Source organism: Mesoplodon densirostris, chromosome 3 (genome assembly GCF_025265405.1).
Source record: "Mesoplodon densirostris isolate mMesDen1 chromosome 3, mMesDen1 primary haplotype, whole genome shotgun sequence".
Lineage (NCBI taxonomy): Eukaryota > Metazoa > Chordata > Mammalia > Artiodactyla > Ziphiidae > Mesoplodon > Mesoplodon densirostris.
In genome coordinates, this window is record NC_082663.1 from 148633002 (window position 1) to 148651728 (window position 18727).

Below are 18727 nucleotides of genomic sequence, written 5' to 3' on the forward strand. Positions count from 1 at the left end.
ATGGGCTGTTTCCACCTTTTGGCTGGTGTGAATCGTGCTGCTGTGAGCATTCATGTACACATTTTGTTTGAACACCTGTTTCCATTCTTTGGGGTACAGCCCGAGGAGCAGAATTGCTGGGTCATGACAGGGTTGTTTCAAGGAAGAAACGAGGCGACACTTGTAGAGCTCTTAGTGCGTGATAAGCCCGTGATAAACAGCGGCTCTTCCTTCACTGACCACTCAGAGGCCACAGCCCTCCAGCGGCTCCTAGCAGGGCCCCGGAAAGTGTTAGAGGGGCCACACCCAGACACCCAGCAGCCTCAGGGCCGCTTCTCACGGCAGAAGCCCTCTCACTTACAAAGCAAAAGCCCGATTCCTCTGTGGACGAGAACATTGCTGACCTTCCCCGGCACCTGCTCTGCGGAGGGCCCTCACTCCGGGCTTCTCTCTTTCAGTTCAACGATCTTGCCTCCCTGTCGCTGACACTGCTCGACAAAGGTGGGTGTGTCTGGGCTTTCCCTCCTGTCCTGGGCCTGGTGGCGATCAGGGCGGCCCCTGGGGCGGGGACACTGGACAGCAGCCCACTGGGGGCTCAGAGCAGAGGGGCCCCTCCTGCTGGATTACGTTTAGTCCTGCTCCCTGGGTCCCTGCACACCAGGCCCCTCAGGGCAGGGCCACGGCCAGGACTGGTGCCGGGGCGGGGGCTGGCTGGGTGAGGGCCTCCTGCGGCCACGTCCAGAGGGGGAGCAGGGCAGGCGGGCCAGAGAGTGCCCCCGCCTGGGGGCCCATCCCCTGCCCCACGGAGGTGGGGGGGCCCAACCGCCAAGGGTGACGCTGCCGGCAGCACGGCCCAGGCACGTGGGCATTGGTCGTGGGGAGGAAGGCCTCCAGGTTGACTGGGTCAACCCAGGCCCAGGCGGAGGCAGTGCCCTGCCCTGGCCCCTTCGCGCCCCCTGAAGATGTGCCCCGCGCCCCACCCCGCCTCCACAGATGACCTCAGCGAGGACCGTGGAGGCAGCGAGGCCCGTTCGGAGGCCCGAGGCCGGGGCGAGCCCCTGGTGAAGCGGGAGCGCAGCGACCCCAACCACCCGCTGCAGGGCGTCTAGCTGGGCCGCGCTGCCCCGGCTCCAGGTCCCAGAGCTCCGCCGCGGTAGTGCCTCCTGGATGAAGTGACCTTTACTCTGAGTGCCGGGGCCCCCGGGCCAGGGTGCCCTTAAAGGACACGCTCTCCCTCAAGAGGAAAACCGTTGCGCGCACGGCCGAGGCTCAGCTGGGGCGCCCAGACCCCTTTTCCTTCTTCTGAATGTTCTTTCCCCCACCACAAACATCCGCCTCCAGAGCTGGAAGGGGCTGTGCTGAGCGAGTCGCTACCTCCACTTTGGGCATCTCCCCCTGCCAGCTGGTTCCAATTTTCACCCTGATTTGAAAAAACTCTGGCGGGTCCCGGGGAGGAAGGGATGTCCCACAGCCGTTGGGCAGCGCCAAGCTGGCCATGTCCCTGCAGCCCCCCTCAGGCCCTGTGGTGGGGAGAGGCCATCTCGGTCCTCTCCCCGTGGCTTCCTGCCCTGCCTGCCGCCAGGCGCCCCGTCTCTAGACCCCAAAGGGATCAGAAGCAACCGCCAATTGCGTCCCTGGACAGCACGCAGCCCACGGCCCCACATGGCTCAAAGAACAAGTCACCGAAGCAGGCCCGCTCATGCCAAGACATGGTGGAGCCTTTCAAAATCAAACCCAGAAGCTTGATCAGCAACCAGAAGGACTGGGGATCTGTCTAGGTTCACAGCCAACGTCAAGTTAAACTGTGAGGTCTGGAATGAGTTTGTTCCAAGGGGGCCAGGAGGTCAGGGTCTCCGCTGCGCCTTCCGAGGGCAGCCATCCTGCCAAGTCTGCACGAACAGCCGTGCCTGAGCCCCGCTCCACAGAACCTTCCAGAATGTCTGCCTTTGAAGTAGCGATCCCAGAGCACTGTGACCCCGGTAGTTCCCATCTTGAACTGCTCAGGGTCCAAACTCTTCTCTGGGGACAGACGAATCCCAAGGGCTGTCCCAGCCCTGACCTCGAAACTCTCCGGATCTGTGTCCCTCGTAACATGTTGCACCAGTAAGCCCTGTGCCAGAGTTCTGCTCCCGAAGCAGCTGCAAAGAAGAAAGACAAACCTCTGGTCTAAGAAGCATCAGCTTCTCAAATGCAATAATTTCTCCTTTTGGAAATATGTTCATACAAATAGTTTTGTGCTCTGTTATTAGAACATTCCTTATGAATGTGTATATCGCAGTATATTCAGTCCCCCGTGTTGTTTTCTCATTCATGCAGAAGGTACTAATGTAAACTCACGAGGCCTTTAAAAACCCTACTTCTCGACAAGCAGGAGCGCTGTGCATCCCTGGCACCCGCAGGTGCCTGGGGAGAGCAGCAGGGAAGGACGAGAAATCTCATTTTAAGAAACCAAAAGCCCGTCATGATCACAACGTGCGTGTGGTCTTAAAGTTGCAGACTCAGATGAACTCAGACAGAAGGAATGTCTCTAAAGCTACATCTCCTTTCCTGGGAGACGTTCAAGCTCACGACTCCTGGATTGTGATGCCTGCCTTTTCTTCCACATTTCTGCCTTATGCTCTGTCTAGTCCTTTGCCGGATTCTGCGAGGAGGAATATAAATGACAGTAAAGACACCAGCCTTCCGAGCCCGTTCTCGTTTCCCGTTGCAATAAACACACTGAACGTGCCCGTTGTGGGTCACAATCCACACTCCAGCCTTTGTCCCGCCGCCCACTCCAGTGGCCTTGGAGGACGCAGCCCTCCCTCCCACACTCCCCTGGCCCTGGCACAGCCAGCCTGGCCAGACCTGGGCCACACGAGCCCAGGAAGGGAGGGCTGCGGTGCTTTCCTCCGGCTCTCTGGGGAATGTTACACAAGGAGCATTTAGCAAGGCCAGAGAGGGCAAGAAAACAACTCTCAGCCCAGGATGGGCGAGACTGTTTGTAAACAGACTAAACTGGTTCAGACGCAGAATAAATCCACGCTCCGGCCGCTGACACAGCCCACTGGTTGTTTACGGGGTTTACCTGGTAAAGCGGTGGGGCCCGAACTTCAGAACCCCCTAAGAATCAGGGCGTGAGCTTCTTCTGAAATCGCCAGTTCCTGGGCCCCATCCCCAGAGAGCCTGGTTCGTGGGCTTAAGGTGCGGGCCGGGCATCCATACTGTTGTGACCACCCACTCTGGGGGACCGTGACACAGGGGATTATAGGACTTTGAAGAAACCCTGCAGAGGAGAGCGATGCGCTCAGGAAGGGCCCACAGGTGGGAGGATGTTCCAGAAACGTGGACGCAGTTCCCTGTTAGTCGCCCATAAAAGCTGGTTCTCAGGGGCCAGGCTGGTGCCCCATGTGCCGCCAGAGATGCTCAGCCTTGGCCCCAGCCCAGGCCCCTCTGTCCGGGGTGGAGGCCCTGGGGACCCCAGGTGACACTAAAATCATCCATCGCTATCCCAGGCTGGGAACTCCAGGGCCTGCGCTTGGCTTAAGGCTCTGCTGCCACCATCTTGAAATTCTTAAGAGCCTTCCACCAAAGGGCCCATGCTTTAATTTTGCACTGGGCCCCACAAATACTGTGGCCAGTCCTGGGGAGGAGCCCTCAGGACGCAAAAACGCAGCCTCCCCTCAGCCGGGTGGCCAGGCCCTGATTCCAGGCCAACTTCTCTGCCAGGCTCTGAGAACCCAGCAGAACCCAGACTCGTCCCTACGCTCCCGTGGTTCACGATTTCAGCCCGAGGCCCTCTGAGCAGCACCAGCTCTTGCGGGGAGCAGGAGCCGCCCCCCAATCTTCCCCCTTGGAGATCCCGGCCCGGGGCCAGGCGGCAGGGTCCCTGGGAGGGGAGAGCACCTTAGGACCTGGGTGGCTGGCGAGGCTCTTGAGCACAGGAGATGCCCACGTGATTCCTGCCCCAGGAGCTGGAGAGGAGATGAGGAGGGGAGGGGAGGCTGCCAAAGGCCCGTGGGCCATCGAGTCCCTCGGGTGGCCCGTTGGGTAGGTTTCCGGGGCACAGGCACAGCGAAAGGGGGACCCAGTTCTACCAAGAGCCTCCAGGAGGTCCTGACCAATCACAGTGGCTTCTCGCCACTGTGGTCCATTCTTCTCTTCTTTTTGACAGTCTTCCAAGGTTGGTGTTAACCCGTCCACCATTGTGCACATGGGGAAAATGAGGCTGCTGGCTGAAATGCAAGCAGGATGGCTGGAGCCCTGGCAGCCATCTTGGACCTCAAGGTGGACATCATAAAATAAGGATGGCAAAGCAATGAGACAGAAGGAACCTGGGTTCCTGGTGATCATTATAACCCTAATGGCCACGAGTCAGAGTTCAATAAGCCACAGTTTGGGAGGGTTGAACTCTGAAGTGAGATGCGAGGTGTGCATGTGTGTGCGTGTGCACGCATGCACACACACACACACACACACACACATCAGCTGCAGGAATACTAAGTAAGAAGGGAGAGATTCTCCTTGGCTGGGAGTGTCACCCCCACCCCAGTTTTCCTCCCACTTCTCTAGCTGCCCCCCCACCCCCTGCACCTGGGTCCTCTCCTTCCACACCCTCCATGACCTCATCCACGTGCTGCTGACTTGCTCCACGGCTGCCCACCCACCACGGCTCAGAGGTTTGTGGGTGCCTCGCCCTTCAAAGGGCAAGACAGGAGCTCAGCATCTGACGATCCAGACCTCCTGCCTGTACCCCCATCCCACTGCCCGAGCTAGAAACCCAGGGCCACCTGCATGCCCTCTGTCCCTCCTTCCTCCTCCAGACTGCCCCTAACATGGCCACTGGTTCCTTCCTCCTGGCCACTCCCTGAGACCTCCCCGCCTGGAGATGCAGCAGGGGCAGCCGGGCTTGGACACTAGCTGTGCCCTCAGGTAAATTACTTAGATCAGTTTCCCCATCTGGGAAAAAAGGGTAGTGAAAACTCCTACCTCACAGTGTTGTTGTGAGATTTAAATAAGTTAATTTATAGAAAGTACTGGAGTAAGCATTCAACAATTGTTTCTCAACCTTGGCACCTTTGGCATTTGGGGTTGGCTAAGTCTTTGGGTTGGAGGGGGGCCGTTCTGGACACTGGGGGGCGTTGAGCAGCATCCCTGGCCTACTAGCACCACACCCCCAGTGGCGAAAACCATAAATATCTCCAGATACTGATTGCCAAGTGTCCCCTTCCCCCAGGTGAGAACCACCCGGTAATAGCATTCTCATTATTATCAGTTCTCTGCATCTTTCACACCTTGGCAGCCATATCACTTGTCACTCGTCTTTTCCTCCTGTGACCCACTTGCTGCTCTGACTTTTTTTTTTTAAGATAGCATGATCTTTTTAAAAAAATATTTATTTATTTGGCTGCACTTTAGTTGCGGCATGCGGGATCTTTAGTTGCAGTGTGCGGGACCGAACCCCGGTCCCCTGCAATGAGAGTGTGGAGTCTTAACTGCTGGACCACCAGGGAAGTCCCTGCTCTGACTTCTTGCTCCTGGAACTCACCCCAGTGTCTCATTTCAGGCTCTTTCACCTTCATTGCTCTTCCCACCTAAACTCCACTCCACATACACACAACCCTTCCTCTTTAGCATTCATCTTAACTGACACCTCCTCCAGGAAGCCTTCCTGGAAGATCCCCAGCTAGATTAGGATGGATCCCTTCTACTCCGTATTTCCTGCACTATACTTTATTGTGATTGTTGGCAAATCTCTTTCCCATGAGCTCTGAGGGTGAGTAGCTCTGATCTGCCTTGCTCAATACTGTATTTCCCAAATCTTGCACAGATAAAATCAAATTCATTCAGGAGGCCACCACCACCATTTTTTGATATAATCGAAGCTGGGCTTTAGAAAGACATTCTGGCGCGCGGATCACACACGAAGAAAATGGAAGCAAGGGTCACTAGGTACTTGTGAAGATTGTACAGGCCGGCGGGGGGTCAAAGTGTTGCAGTGCAGATGAAGGCGGGACCAGAGGCAAGAGGGCTGCTAGAGCAGCAGGCCAAGCGGCTATGACATCAAGTCGGTGGATTTGACCCGTTTTTCTTTGTAATGGACCAAGATCGAAATAGAAAAGATCAGGAGTGTCAGTGTAATTAGCAAAGATAACTATGGCTTTGTAACATCTCAGTATATGTTATACGATGTGTGTGTACATACACATACAGGATTGGGCTGCATGTAAAGTGTACTGAACATACATACGTATTGAAAGCCACAGTCCTAGAGACTAGTTCTCACCTGTGCTGAGGTCATGGATCCCTTTGAGGATCCTCTGTGATGGACGCCTGTGGGGTTTTGCTACCGAGCATCTATCTCTTCCACCTTCTTTGGGCATAACACTCCGATTCCTTCTGGGCAGTGACCCTTCTTCCCACCGTTTGAAACACCATCTGTAAGTGGGCGCTTGCACACACTGACGGAGGCTGCTCCTGGCCGAGGGGACGGAGGGGACGGGCTTGACACGTGAGGTGGCCCAGGGTGAGCTGGGAGGGAGACAGGGAGGGCTTCCTAGATCTTGGCGGGGACTGGGGGTTGCATCCCGGGAGTGATGGCCCATGACTTCAAAATGGACGTCAAACTCCCCTCTGTCAGCCCTCTTCTGTACAACTGTCCACTGGACCCCTCCACCTAAAGGCTCTTGCTCAGTGAATAACTGACCGGAGCATAAAGTGGATAGAGTCGGGGAAAGCAGGAGGGGGCAGGGATTAATAACGTGCCCTGCCATGCTGGACGCATCTGACACCTCCTCCTCAGAATCTGAATTGTGAGCTGAATATAAGACTGAAAGCGCTTGAGGTTTGAGCATTCTCGGGGGTGACCCACCGATTCCCAAGACCCACTGGAGCTGCCCAGTTTCTTCTCTTTTCTCTCTGATCTCAGGAGCATGCTCATCACTTTCCAGCAAATTTTCCACTTGCTCACATTTGACACAGGTGTTTTGGGGGGTTTGCAAGCAGTCTCCAAACCGATACACCCTCAGTACCCATGAGTTTTGTAGGCAGTTTCAGAAGGGATTCTCAGGCCCCCCTGAAGCCCTCCCAGGATAAAGAGCCCCTGTTTTGGACGTGGCGCACGCCTAGTGCTGGGAGTGTAATCAGAGCAGCCAGCAACTACCTGACCTGTTTCCCAGAAGATGCCAGGCCTCAGCTGGGGCAAAGCCTTTGAGTTTCTGCAAGTTTATTTACTTAGAAGGAACTGAACTGCCTTTTCATCCTAGAGCCCAGTTTTGATTTCATTCCCAATCCTCTGCTGCCCCGCCGTGGTCACTTTGTGACACAGCCTCTTCCTTTTTACCCGGGGAAACCAGCCAGCTCGGAATTTTGCCTAGAATGGAGGCTGTTTTGTTTACTAAAATTGCAATCATGCATGGAAAGACCACAAGCAATGGAGTGCAAGAGCTAGCTGCCTCTTTTCTCCGTCTGCCTCTCCTCTTCCTCCACTATTCCCTATTTATTTATCTCCCCACAAGATATTCAATAACTACAAAGGGAAAAGTCTCAGTGGTAAACTGGCCGACCCCAGTGATCTGAGTTGTAAATGGTACAAATCGACATCAGGTGCCTCCTGATAGGTTAATCCATGTTATTTGCACCAAAACTTCATCACCTGAATTTAATCAGGAGGAAACAGTCAACAGACCCAAAATGAAAGGGTATTCTGCAAAATAGCTGAGCAGCATGCCTCACCAGTGTCATGGTGAAGGAAAAATAAGAGGAATTAATCCAGACTAAATGAAACTGAGGAGTGATGACATCTAAATGCAACAAGGAATCCTGGACTGGATCCTGGAACGGAACAAAACACTGGCAGTCAGCAGATGAGACCTGAATAGGTTTTTACGCTAGTGAGTCCTACTGCGTCGGTGTAAATTTCCTGGTTTTTATCATCGTGCTGTTTACGTAAGATGTTAACATTTGGGGAAGCTGGGTGAAGGCTGTATGGAATTTCTTGGTACTATTTTTGCAACTTCTTTGTAAACTTGCATTTTTTTTCTTTTTTTTTTTAGGGTTAGGGTAAGTCTGAATTTATTTTAAATTGAAGATTAAATCTTTTTAATTACAAATAAAATAGAGTACGATCAGCATTTCCTCCTAGCTCCATACCACATTTAGCTGCTGCAGAATATGGGAGTGAGAGAAGCTAGTGCACCCAGCTCGAGTCAGGGGTCCCCCTCTTGGCCTCAGCGTCAGCCACAATGGACACCTTGCTGTCAAGAACTTGACCCCGTGGACTGCGGGGCGGGGGGGCAGGGGGCGCGGAGGTGGCGTGGTGGGTGGGGCTGCCGAGCAGAGGAGGCCAGGAACTGTAGCTGATTAATATCTGGGTCCTCACCCTTTGCGTGGGGCTGGGCACAGAGCAGATATTTCATGGGGCCAGCTCCCTGCCCATGATGGGAAGATGAGAACAGAGTTACAGCTGTGAAAGCCTTTTTTCCTGGGCCCAACTACAGAAGCTGTTTTCCAACTTGGCTGTAGAGAAGGAAGTTCCCAGTTCTCAGAGCTCAGCCCGGGCTCGGTGGGTTGGGGGTTCCTCGGACTTGTCTCCTGATGAGCCAAGGAGGAAGCAGGCAGCAGAGAGGTAAGATGGTCAAGGGAAACCATCTGGATCCCTCCATCTCCCACTTCCAACCCTTGTCTTGGGAAAAACCTCAAACTCCTCTGAGAACTCTATGGCCTACAAGGCCCTGCATGGCCCCTCGCTCACTCTGCCCTGGCCACACTGAGCTCCTCTCTGTTCCCAGCTCAGCAAGCTGGTTCCTGCCTCAGGACCTTTGCACTCACTGTTCTGTCTAGAGTGCTTCTCCTGCAGATCTTCTACTAGAATGTCATATAGAAGTGTGTCAGGCACAGGAGGTGTGGTGGATATATACCGCTGTGTAACAAATATTCCTAAACTTAGTGGCTTGGCTCATAACAGCAACTGTCATTTATCTTTCATGGGGGTGAGAAACAGGAAGGGCCAGGTTGGGCAGGTCTCTCTCAGGGCTTTGCCTTTCAGTGTCTGTTTCAGCTTCCTTATAGAATGGCAGCCTCAGGGCGGGTGGACAGCATCCATGACGGCTGAAGGCTTTTAGGGCAACTGTTCCAGCAAAGCAGGCAGAAGTTGCATCCTTTGTCCCTGTCATGACCCAGCCTCGTAAGTCACATGCTGTCATTTCCACGGACTCTACTGATGGACCAGTAACCAGCCACTCCCATTCATGGGAAACAGAGCCCTCACCTCTTTTTTTTTTTTTAATTGAAGTATAGTTGATTAACAATGTTGTTAACTTCTGCTGTACAGCAAAGTGATTCAGTTTTATATATATATATATATATATATATATACACACACACACACACACATACATTCTTTTTCATAGTCTTTTCCATTGTGGTTTATCACAGGATACTAAATATAGTTCCCAGTAGGACCTTGTTGTTTATCCATCCTATACTTAATAGTTTGCATCTGCTAATCCGAAACTCCCAATCCATCCCTCCCCCGCTTCCCCTCCCCTTTGGCAACCAGAAGTCTGTTCTCTTATGTCTGAGTCTGTTTCTGCTTTGTAGATAAGTTCATTTGTGTCATGTTTTAGATTCCACATATAAGTGATATCAGGTGGCATTTGAGACCTCACCTCTTGATGGGAAGAGGGTCAAAGAATTTGGGGCCGTTTTAAAACCACCACAGTAGGTAATCAACAAATATTTGTTTAATAAGTAAATGTTGAGGACTTCCCTGGTGGCACAGCGGTCAAGAATCCGCCTGCCAATGCGGGGGACACGGGTTCAATCCCTGGTCTGGGAAGATTCCACATGCCACAGAGCAACTAAGCCCGCACACCGCAACTACTGAAGCCCACTCACTCTAGGGCCCGCGTGCCGCAACTACTGAGCCCATGCGCTGCAACAAGAGAAGCCACCACAATGAGAAGCCCGCACACAGCAACGAAGACCCAGTGCAGCCAAACAAAAACAAAAACAAAAACGTTGACTAAATGTGTTAGAGGAGACAAAATAAAGAAAGCAAAGGAACAACTAAGGGGCACGATGTTGGCAGCCTCAGCACTTGGATAAGAATTGTGAAACCAAGAGAGATTGAGTCAGCTCATCAGGCTGATGGGTTTAGCATCTCTCCATGTCCCTTAAAAAACCACAACTGGATTATATTTAGCAAGTGGTGACATGTTGCTGGGAGTTTCCCGAAGTGTGGGATGGATGTGGTATATGAAATGACTTTTGGAGACATACAGACAGGGCATTAAATGACAAGGAATCTCGTGGATTAGAGTTACCCCATTTTCAATTCTCGTTCACTCCTCATCGCGTTTTCAGTTGAGTGATAATGTGCCTTTAATATGCCTCCAATACTTTGCTCATCTCTTTACATTAAAAAAGAAAAAAAAAAAAAAGCAGGCTTGGGGCACAGCACCTTGGCAGGCAATAGTATCTACCCAGAATTTAAAAACATTGCTTTGTTTTCATGTTTATCTCCTATTCGTGATAAACAGTTATCTCCTATTCGTGGCTTAGTGGTTTTATACTCGAAATGGTGATATACAGTACCTACTTAATGTAAACCTAAACTAATAACACTTACTCAAGAGAAGTTATAGATAACGAAATGTACTGAATAGAGTGATACCAATAAGCTAGAAATGAGCAAACCTAAGTCTACACACTGCGGGTGACCAAAAGTGACATTCTAGCTATTCCTGAAGAATTTCTAACCAAGCTCTGTGGCCTGTGCCTTCAGCCTGGAGGCAAAATCCAGGGTAGCAAAATCAGGTGTCTATTGGGTATCTTGCTAAAATGCAGATTCTGATTCAGGTCTGGGTTGGGGCCTGGGAGTCTGTATTTTCAACACATTTCCAGGTGATGCTGATGCTGTTTGGGGAGCTGCAGCAAGAAAGCAGCAGGCTCCAGAAGAAAAAAAAAAAATCTAAGTGTGCTACCGCGCACCTCTGCTCAACTCTGGTTAGTGACATTCACATTGGTAGCTTGAAATCAGCCACAGTTGAAGTATACTTACTTATACCAAGAAAATCAGCACTACAAGCCAGGGTCCAATTTATTGTTTTATTGTTTTCAAGACTTAAAGTGATGGGAAAATAGTAAAATTTACAATAAACTATACACACCCAGGCACACATAGAAACACAGACAGACAGAAACACACATTCTCCCCCCAGAGAAGCAGCTGTTGTTAAACATTCACCACACCCCACTGGTTGTACAGAAATGTGTAGAACAACCATGTAAATACACGTGTCCTAGATTAGAGGTTGGCAAACTTCTATAAAGCCACAAAGAGTAAATATTTTAAGTTTGTTGGCCCGACAGTCCGTTAAAAGGGCTCAGCTCTGCTTCTGCAGCTCAAAAGCAGCCATAGACATTATGTCAATGACTAAGTATGGCTGTTTTCAAATAACTCTATATTTATGGACACTGAAATTTAAATTCCATACAATTTTCACATGTCATGAGCAATTCTTCTTTTGGTTTTCTCCCAATAATTAAAAATGTGGCCCACAGGCTACAGGACCTCCTCCTCCAGATCATACTGGAGCAGGAGTGAAGCTGGGACTCAAACAGGAAAAAAGGGGACACAAAGTCCCAAGCAGAGGGATCAGCCAGTGCAAAGATCCTGAGGCTGGAAGGGGTTTGGTGAGCTCCAAGGACACAGAAAGACCCATATGGCTGAACTGCAACGAGCAAGGGGAAGCATGGCAGCAAAAAACAGGGGGGCTTTGTAAGCCTGAACAAGAATTTATTCCAAGTTCAGTAGAAAGCCCTTTGGAAGCACTGAGGAAAGATGTGCCCTTGATCTAACTCACATTTTTGAAAGATTCCTCTGTGTGCTGCTTATTTCATAAGAATGAAAGGAAAGAGAGCAGAGAGAGAGAAAGATGCTATCGGGTTTTCCAGGAGAGAGATGAGAATGGTCTGGCCTGGAGTAGGGAGAGAGAGCCCTGCTGGGGAGATCTGGGCTCTATTTAGGAGATGAGGCAGAGCCCGCGGGATGTTGCGTAGCAGGTGAGTCGCGAATGAGCCCAGGGCGTCCAATATTCTCCTCTCAGTCGTGGGGGGGGGGGGGGGGGGAGGGAGGGAGTGGCCATCAGCCCACGTGATCGATGAAGACACTCGATGAGGCTCGGTGCCAGGCGCTGTTCAGTACGGGGCCTCAGGGGCCAGTCGTTCCGGAGCTCCCATTCTGATGGCTCTGTGAGGTCAAGTCCCGGATCAACACCTGTGCCCCGCCCCGCCATGAACCTTCCCTTTGGCCAGTGATCCTCAACCTCTGACCTCTACTCCCCCAACCATCACCCACCTCTCCACGTGGCCTCAGAAAGTTTGCCTAAAGTACTGGTCCCTTAGAAGGGGAAACTGAGGCCTGGGGTGACACAAGGCGCCCCACGACCCCCTACAGGCCTCCCTCCGGGCCTCGGGACTGCGCACATGGAAAGCCCCGCCCCCCGCCCCGACCCAGGGATCTACCTAGGAGAAGGCGTCGGTCGCGGCGCCCTCCACGGTTCAAGCTCCCACCGAGGCTGCGAGGCCGAAAAACAAGCGGAAAGCAGCAGCGTGAAGACCCACTCCGGGCGCGCAGCCGCAGGGAACGCAGATTCCCACATTGCTCGCGGCGCGCGCGAGGCCCACTACGCGTGCGCCCTGCCCTGCCCTGCCCACGCCCCCTCGGTCGGCGGGAAAAGGAGGCGGGGGCGGTTAATGCGCAGGCGCGTGCTCCGAGCTTGGCCCGGCTCGGACCCGGATCCCGAGAGCTTCTCAGCGCTGGGCTCCGCGCGCAGCCGCTAACTGCCCGCTTTGCTCGGAGTCGACTTGGCAAGTGCGCACGCGCGGGAGTTTCTGGCAGAAGGCAGACGAGCCCGGGCCGGCGCGGGGCCTTGTGGGAGGGCTTAAGGAAGTAAAATGGCGGACCTGGCGAACGAAGGTAGGGGAGGCGCCGTCGGGGGCCAGCCGGCGGCCAGGGAACGGGCGGCGGGAGGCCTGGGGGCCACAGGCCCGAGGGCTGAGCACCCCGGGGTGCGGGGGGCCTGTCTCCTCCGGGAGAGCGGCCCAGCGGGTCCCGCAGCCGTCCCCCATTGCGTCCCCTCAGGCCGGGCTCACCGGCCCGGCCCATCACTCCCGGTAGCCCCGGCCCTGCCACCGTCCGGCCAGACGGCTCTGGAGACGGCGGGGGCCGCGGCCCTGAGGCCCTTCCGCCTCGCAGGCCAGGCCGGGGGCCGAAGGGGGCGGGAGCGCGGCCTCAACGCCTCGGCCTCGGATGTAAATGGATCTCCGGGCCTGGTCGCGGGCCCAGCGCGCCACGCTCCCTCCCCGCCCCCTCGTTATCGGGGACCCCGGCTTTTCCCCTTCCCCGGCCTGGCTGCCGAGCCGGCCCACCCCCTGGTCCTGTGGGCTTCTCATCCTCCGCGGGCCTGCCCCACGCCGAGGATGGAGAACGTCCTGTTTGTTTTCACCCCCACCCCCAATTCAGCCCCCCAGTTCCCGCCAGTTCCCTCGGATCCTTCCTGGCGACCCGAGAGTCGCGTCTCGTCTCCGCTCATTTAGGTCCAACCGCAGGATGTGAGCCACTGAAAGCCCTGGCGGCTTTTCGGCCGTTTTTTTTGGTTGCACTCTCAGACAGAGACAGAGACTGTGCGATCCCCTCCTCTGCGGAGCGCTGACATCCTGGCTGAGCGATTTTGACAAGGTTACAGTTCCGAATGGCCCAGGGAGAGCGCCCCATCAGCCGCTGTCTGATGAAATCAGTCGTGGCGTTGAGATCTCTAGTAGCTTCAAGACTTTCTGAGGCCTATTTTTAGCTCCCTCCGTGTCCAGGTGCACAACTACAGGCAAGCGATCTACCTGCCTGGCCCTGATTTCCCCCCATACCCTGCTCCCTGCTGGCCTGAGGTTTGTACTGAGCGGCACGAATGCACGAATGACAAATAATAAGTGCTCACCCTGCTGGAGCATTTGGAGTGCTACCAGGTACTGTTCAAAGCCTTGGGCGCGTGTGATCTGGAGTAACCCTCACTCCTCACAAAAGCTCCCGGAGGAAGGTACCGTGGGCTCCTGTTCTCCATGAGGAAGCTGAGTTAGAGTGGTTAAGTTACTTGTCCAAGGCAGGTCACACAGCTAGTAAGGAGCAGGGATGTGGATCAAGGTGGTCTGACTTCAGAACACCCCCCACCCCCACCCCTCCATGTATGCCGCATGTCTTTGATAAGACAAAGGAGCCGGTGGAGGGTTGAGGCATTCCATTCACAAGATCCATTTACAGGCAGAACGGGGACTGGATAAATGCGAGTCAGTATGACACACTTTGTGTATTTGTGTACTGGGCTCATTCATTTTCCTGAATTCAAGACTCGTGCGACGTCGCGTTTGACATCTCCATTTGGATGTGCAATAGTCACATCACACAAAACCCCTGTCTTTCTCCCCCAAACCCGCCCACCCCACCGTCGTTCTCCACTTGTAGTAAATGGCAAGTCCATCCTTTGAATGGCTCAGGCCAAACACCTTGATGTCGCCCTTGACTCCTCTTTCTCTCCCGTGCCACAGCACATCTTGTCAGTTCTACCTTAAAAATCTTTCCGGGGGTGACCACTTCTCACCACCACCACTGCTGCTGCCTGGGCCTCCCTTCCACCTTTAGCCAGCTGACAGTTTCCCAACCCTGAAGGCAGATGGCCCCCGAGACCTCCCTGTCCTCCTCTCCCGCCACTCTGTCCCCGACGGGCCCTGCTTTATCCACTCTGGCTGTCTCCGCGTCCCTTGCGTGGTCCACATCCTCTCTCCTGTATGCCTTTGGACCCACTGGTTCCTCTGCCTGAGTCAGCCTTCCTGCACGTGTCCCCACGGCTCGCTCCTGCCCCTCCTGTAGGTTTTTACTCACATGTTCCCTTATCGTTGAGAACTTCTCTGGCCACCTATTTCAAATCGTATCCGCGTTCCCTTTCCCCTCTGCCCCGCCTCATGTTGCCCCACGGCACTTAGCACCAACCGGTGTGCTAGGTCTGCTTGTTTGTTTCTAGAATGTAAGCTCCATGAGGGCGAGGATTTCTCTCTGCCACTGATGGATCCCCCACCCCAATTAGGATAGTGCCTGGCGCAGAATAGATGTCCAAGAAATGTTTGTTGAAGGAATGAGTGAATTCATCAGTCAGGACCTTCGTGGTGAGGTATACCTTTGAGCACAAAGGGAAAATTATGGATTCCTGTTTTCCAGGGACACCATTTCTAGCATATGCGCTGACACATGAGCTGTCGATTGTAAATTGCGTGGTTGAACAGGTTAAGTGTAAGATAGAGAAAACGGACTGTTTTGTAGGACTTAAAGTTTTTGCCTAGTAAATGCCACACTCACCTAGTACTTTGCCTCTGACACTAGTTCTGGCCTAGCTGTCTTCAAAAACATCAAATCTTAGTGGTCTTTTATGCCTCTCATATCTCTGCTGCCCTTTAATTGGTTGTCATGTGTTTTTCCACTCCATTTCTGGTTTGGGCTTGTGCAGCCTGTTAGGATCTTTAATTTCTTATCCACTATGTGAACTAGGAATTCCTTGCCTATGCATTTTGAAGCTTTAGGGACTGTGCCATACGTGTGCTTTCCCACTTGTTGTTTAATCTCAGACGCCCCTCTCGGCTTCTGCCTTTCCAGACTGGGATCCTAAGCATATCCGTCCTCACACCTGGGCATCTATAGAGACAGAAAACAGCACGGGTGGTCTCGATGTGCAGCTAGGGTTGAGAAGCACTGGCTTGAGTAGTACAGGTTAGGAGCGCTGTGCTTGTGTGGAAAGAAACACTTCCAGTTGTGTATCCAGAATAGCATCTTGCTGGCTCTCCTTACCATGGCGATCTCAGCTGTGACAGCAACTCCCATGGCCCTTTGTTGGTAGTCCTGTAGTCCATGACTACTAAGGTCCAACTGGAATGTTTCTCTCCTAGGAGTGTGTGGGTGTTGTACACTTGTGTCCTGGGATATTCTCTTCTGCTTGGCATTTCGCTACTGATACATCCCAAAGTCGTTAATCATCCTGTCTCTGGAGTTATTCTGCCTTGTAGACCGGCATCGGGATTTGAAGGCAGCGTTTGGTCCCTGGTAAAGGTAAAGAGACTGAGAAGAGGGTGAGCAAAGCATATTTGAGCTATAGGAGATCTTGGATTCTAGATCCCAGCCTTAAAAGATACCACGTGCATATGACACCTTGCCAGCCTGCGGACACGCAGGGTGGAAACCCAAGAGACTGTATAAAGCAGGGTTCTCGACTTTGGCCCTATCGACATTTTGGACCAGGTGATTCTCTGTTGAGGGGCTGTCCTCTGCTGTGTAGGATGTTGAGCATCATAGCAGCATCCCTGACTACACATAAGATCCCAGTAGCACACACCCTCCCCTGCACCCCTACCCCAGGGGTCGTGACAGCCAAAAATGTCTTCAGACATTGTGTAGTGTCCCAGGGCAGGAGGTGGGGAGAATCACCCTCAGTGAGAGCCTCCATATAAAGTGATGGTTGGGCACAGGCTTTGCATTAGAACCGGGTTTGTGTTTTTACTCTGCCTTGTACTCTCTGAGTGACTTTGGCCAAATTCTTAACTCCTTTGAGCCTCAGTTTTCTAACCAACAAAATGAGGATAACGATGATCATATCTATCCCATGGTTGCTGTGACCCTTGGCTGAATTAACGCATATAAATTCTTTAGCGCCTATCTCAGCCTGGTAATAAACAGTAAATAGTAGCTATTTTTACTGTGGTGGACTTATGTTACAGACCCATTTAGCTGAAGTGTTCAAAGCGAAGCAAGAGAGGGCAAGAAGTGAGTCTGAACAGTGCAGGTGAATCCACCCCCACTGAATCCACCCCCTGGGGTGAGCCCAGGATGAGAGGCAGCCAGAGCTGGGCTGTCCGATCTCTTAGGTTCTGTCTTGACTTTGATTGCGTGATCATCTAGGCAGGGGCTCTCAGCCTTGGCACTCTAGGCATTTGGGGCCAGATAATTCTCTGTTGTCAGGCTGTGCTGGGCATTGTAGGATGTTGATCAGCTTCCCTGGTCTCGACCCACTAGATGCCAATAGCACCCTCCCCCCTCCGCCAGTCATGTCAACCAGAAGTGTCCAGACATTGCTCAGTGTCCCCTGGTGGGGGGAGCCCCCCCACAGTTGCCCCCCATTGAGAACCCCCGATCTGGCCTGACCAAGTATCAGTCCAGAGATTTTCAAGGGTGGTTTGGCTTTCATCAGTTCTCACCTTACTTTTTGATTTAAAACCTAACCCCAGAGAAGATGGGATGCAGCTGAGTTTTTATTGATGAGCTAGAACTCAGAACAGTTGGAATCCTCAGTTCACTTAATTCTCATCACCCCCTTCCCCTGCCCTAAACTTAATTCTTAGGAGAAGTGAGAAGCAATTTTTCAAAGTTTTCACGAAGTTATGATAAACATTAACCCTGGGGTTTGTCCTGAGGTCAGCTCTCGCGTGCCTCTCACCCCCGGGGCGGATGGGGCCTGGCGGCAGCTGAGGGTACCATACTAAAGTCTTTATGTACTTGGAAGAAAATTTAAGTTTTGACGGGGATCCTTTGTATAGACAGAAAAGCTTGCAGTTCTGCAAGTTTAAAACTTCTCCACCACGTCTCCAGCCTGCCTCCCAGTTAACTGGAAAATGGACTCACCCCAGCAGTCCCGTTACCTGCGGGCATCCTGGGGTATGAGAGCCGGTTGGGATCTGCTGTGTGCTTGTACGCTGAAGGAGCTGGAGAGAGAGGAGGCGACAGGAAGTTCCTAGGGTCAGAGCCAGGGAGCTTAGAATGGCCTTGGGAGCGGGGACGGTGTTTGGGGCCGGCCAAGGGGGCATTTTAGGTACCAGTTGAATTCCTGCCTAGTAAGTGAGTTCAGGCCCAGAGAATAGGCTGGGGTAGAGTGGGAAATGGGGACCATTTGGGGAGCAATGGGATGGATTTGGGAGACTTGAAAAGGGCCTTTCTCATGTAATGGAAACTACCTGGGAAAGGCAGCTGGTATTGACCTGGCCGAGCCTTGGTAGCTCTCCATGGTACTTTGAAAGCATCAGGAGGCAGATGGGTTTGCTTTGTTGTCTATTCAGGATCTGGTGGTAGTGCTGGCAGCAAGCAGCAGGGGTTCTCGGTTTGGTTTGAAGGGGGTTTGTTTTTGCCACCTTCGTGCACTAACCTTCCTGTGGTCCCACGAGCCGTGTTCGGTGTGGCTGTGCACTGCTTGGTAGAAAACTATACAGCACAGGGTCTCAGAGTAAAGTCCCTGTACTCCACGTCATCCTCGGTTGTCTTGGCACTTGGTGCTATTGCGTAGCACTTGCTGTGAATCTTAACCCTGACCGCGCTTCACGCTTATTTGAGGAGGTTGTGGAGGAGAATTAAAACTGATGCTTTGGCTGCACCGTTGGAGATTGTTGCAGGAGGTCCACAGTGTCTAGGACCCCACAGATGTTTTACGACGTGGAGCCAGAGTCAAAAACCACAGACAGAAGTTGTAACCTTGCTTTGGGGGCAAACAGGCGTATATAGTTTGGCTCATTAAGGTTTGCCTTTGTTTGCTTTTAATTAGGAGCCAGTACTTAAGAATTCCGAGATTTCAGGGGAAAGAATAATCCAGGCTTCTGATTTCTCTTGAAAAACAGCAACCAGCCTCAGCCTGCATTCCTGCACAGTAATGATTTGCCAGGACTAAGGAGCAGCTGCCACCTTGAG

General features: G+C 52.8%; 2 protein-coding genes and 1 long non-coding RNA gene across 9 annotated transcripts in view; 2 read left to right on the forward strand and 1 right to left on the reverse strand.

Annotated features, from left to right (window-relative positions):
- The window catches only part of RFX2 (regulatory factor X2), a 99693-nt gene extending 96972 nt beyond the window's left edge, over window positions 1-2721 (forward strand). The window contains exons 18-19 of the mRNA XM_060094317.1: window positions 438-480; window positions 973-2721. Coding sequence (XP_059950300.1) covers window positions 438-480; window positions 973-1088 — 159 coding nt within the window. The 3' untranslated portion in view covers window positions 1089-2721. The remainder of the gene's footprint in view (window positions 1-437; window positions 481-972) is intronic.
- Window positions 2722-11053: 8332 nt separating this feature from the next.
- On the reverse strand, window positions 11054-12849 carry LOC132486764 (uncharacterized). Its single transcript, XR_009531498.1, has 2 exons — window positions 12487-12849; window positions 11054-12211 (listed from the first exon to the last, which is right to left on the reverse strand). It is a non-coding gene; the product is annotated as an uncharacterized LOC132486764 (long non-coding RNA).
- RANBP3 (RAN binding protein 3) overlaps window positions 12763-18727 on the forward strand; it is a 57202-nt gene continuing 51237 nt past the window's right edge. For 2 of the 7 annotated variants that reach the window (XM_060094333.1, XM_060094334.1), the window contains exon 1: window positions 12766-12940. In XM_060094333.1, the coding sequence (XP_059950316.1) occupies window positions 12919-12940 (22 nt within the window). In that variant the 5' untranslated portion in view covers window positions 12766-12918. Of the gene's footprint in view, window positions 12941-18727 lie in introns of all 7 variants that reach the window. The other 5 variants (XM_060094335.1, XM_060094336.1, XM_060094338.1 and 2 more) reach the window with 5 other exon arrangements.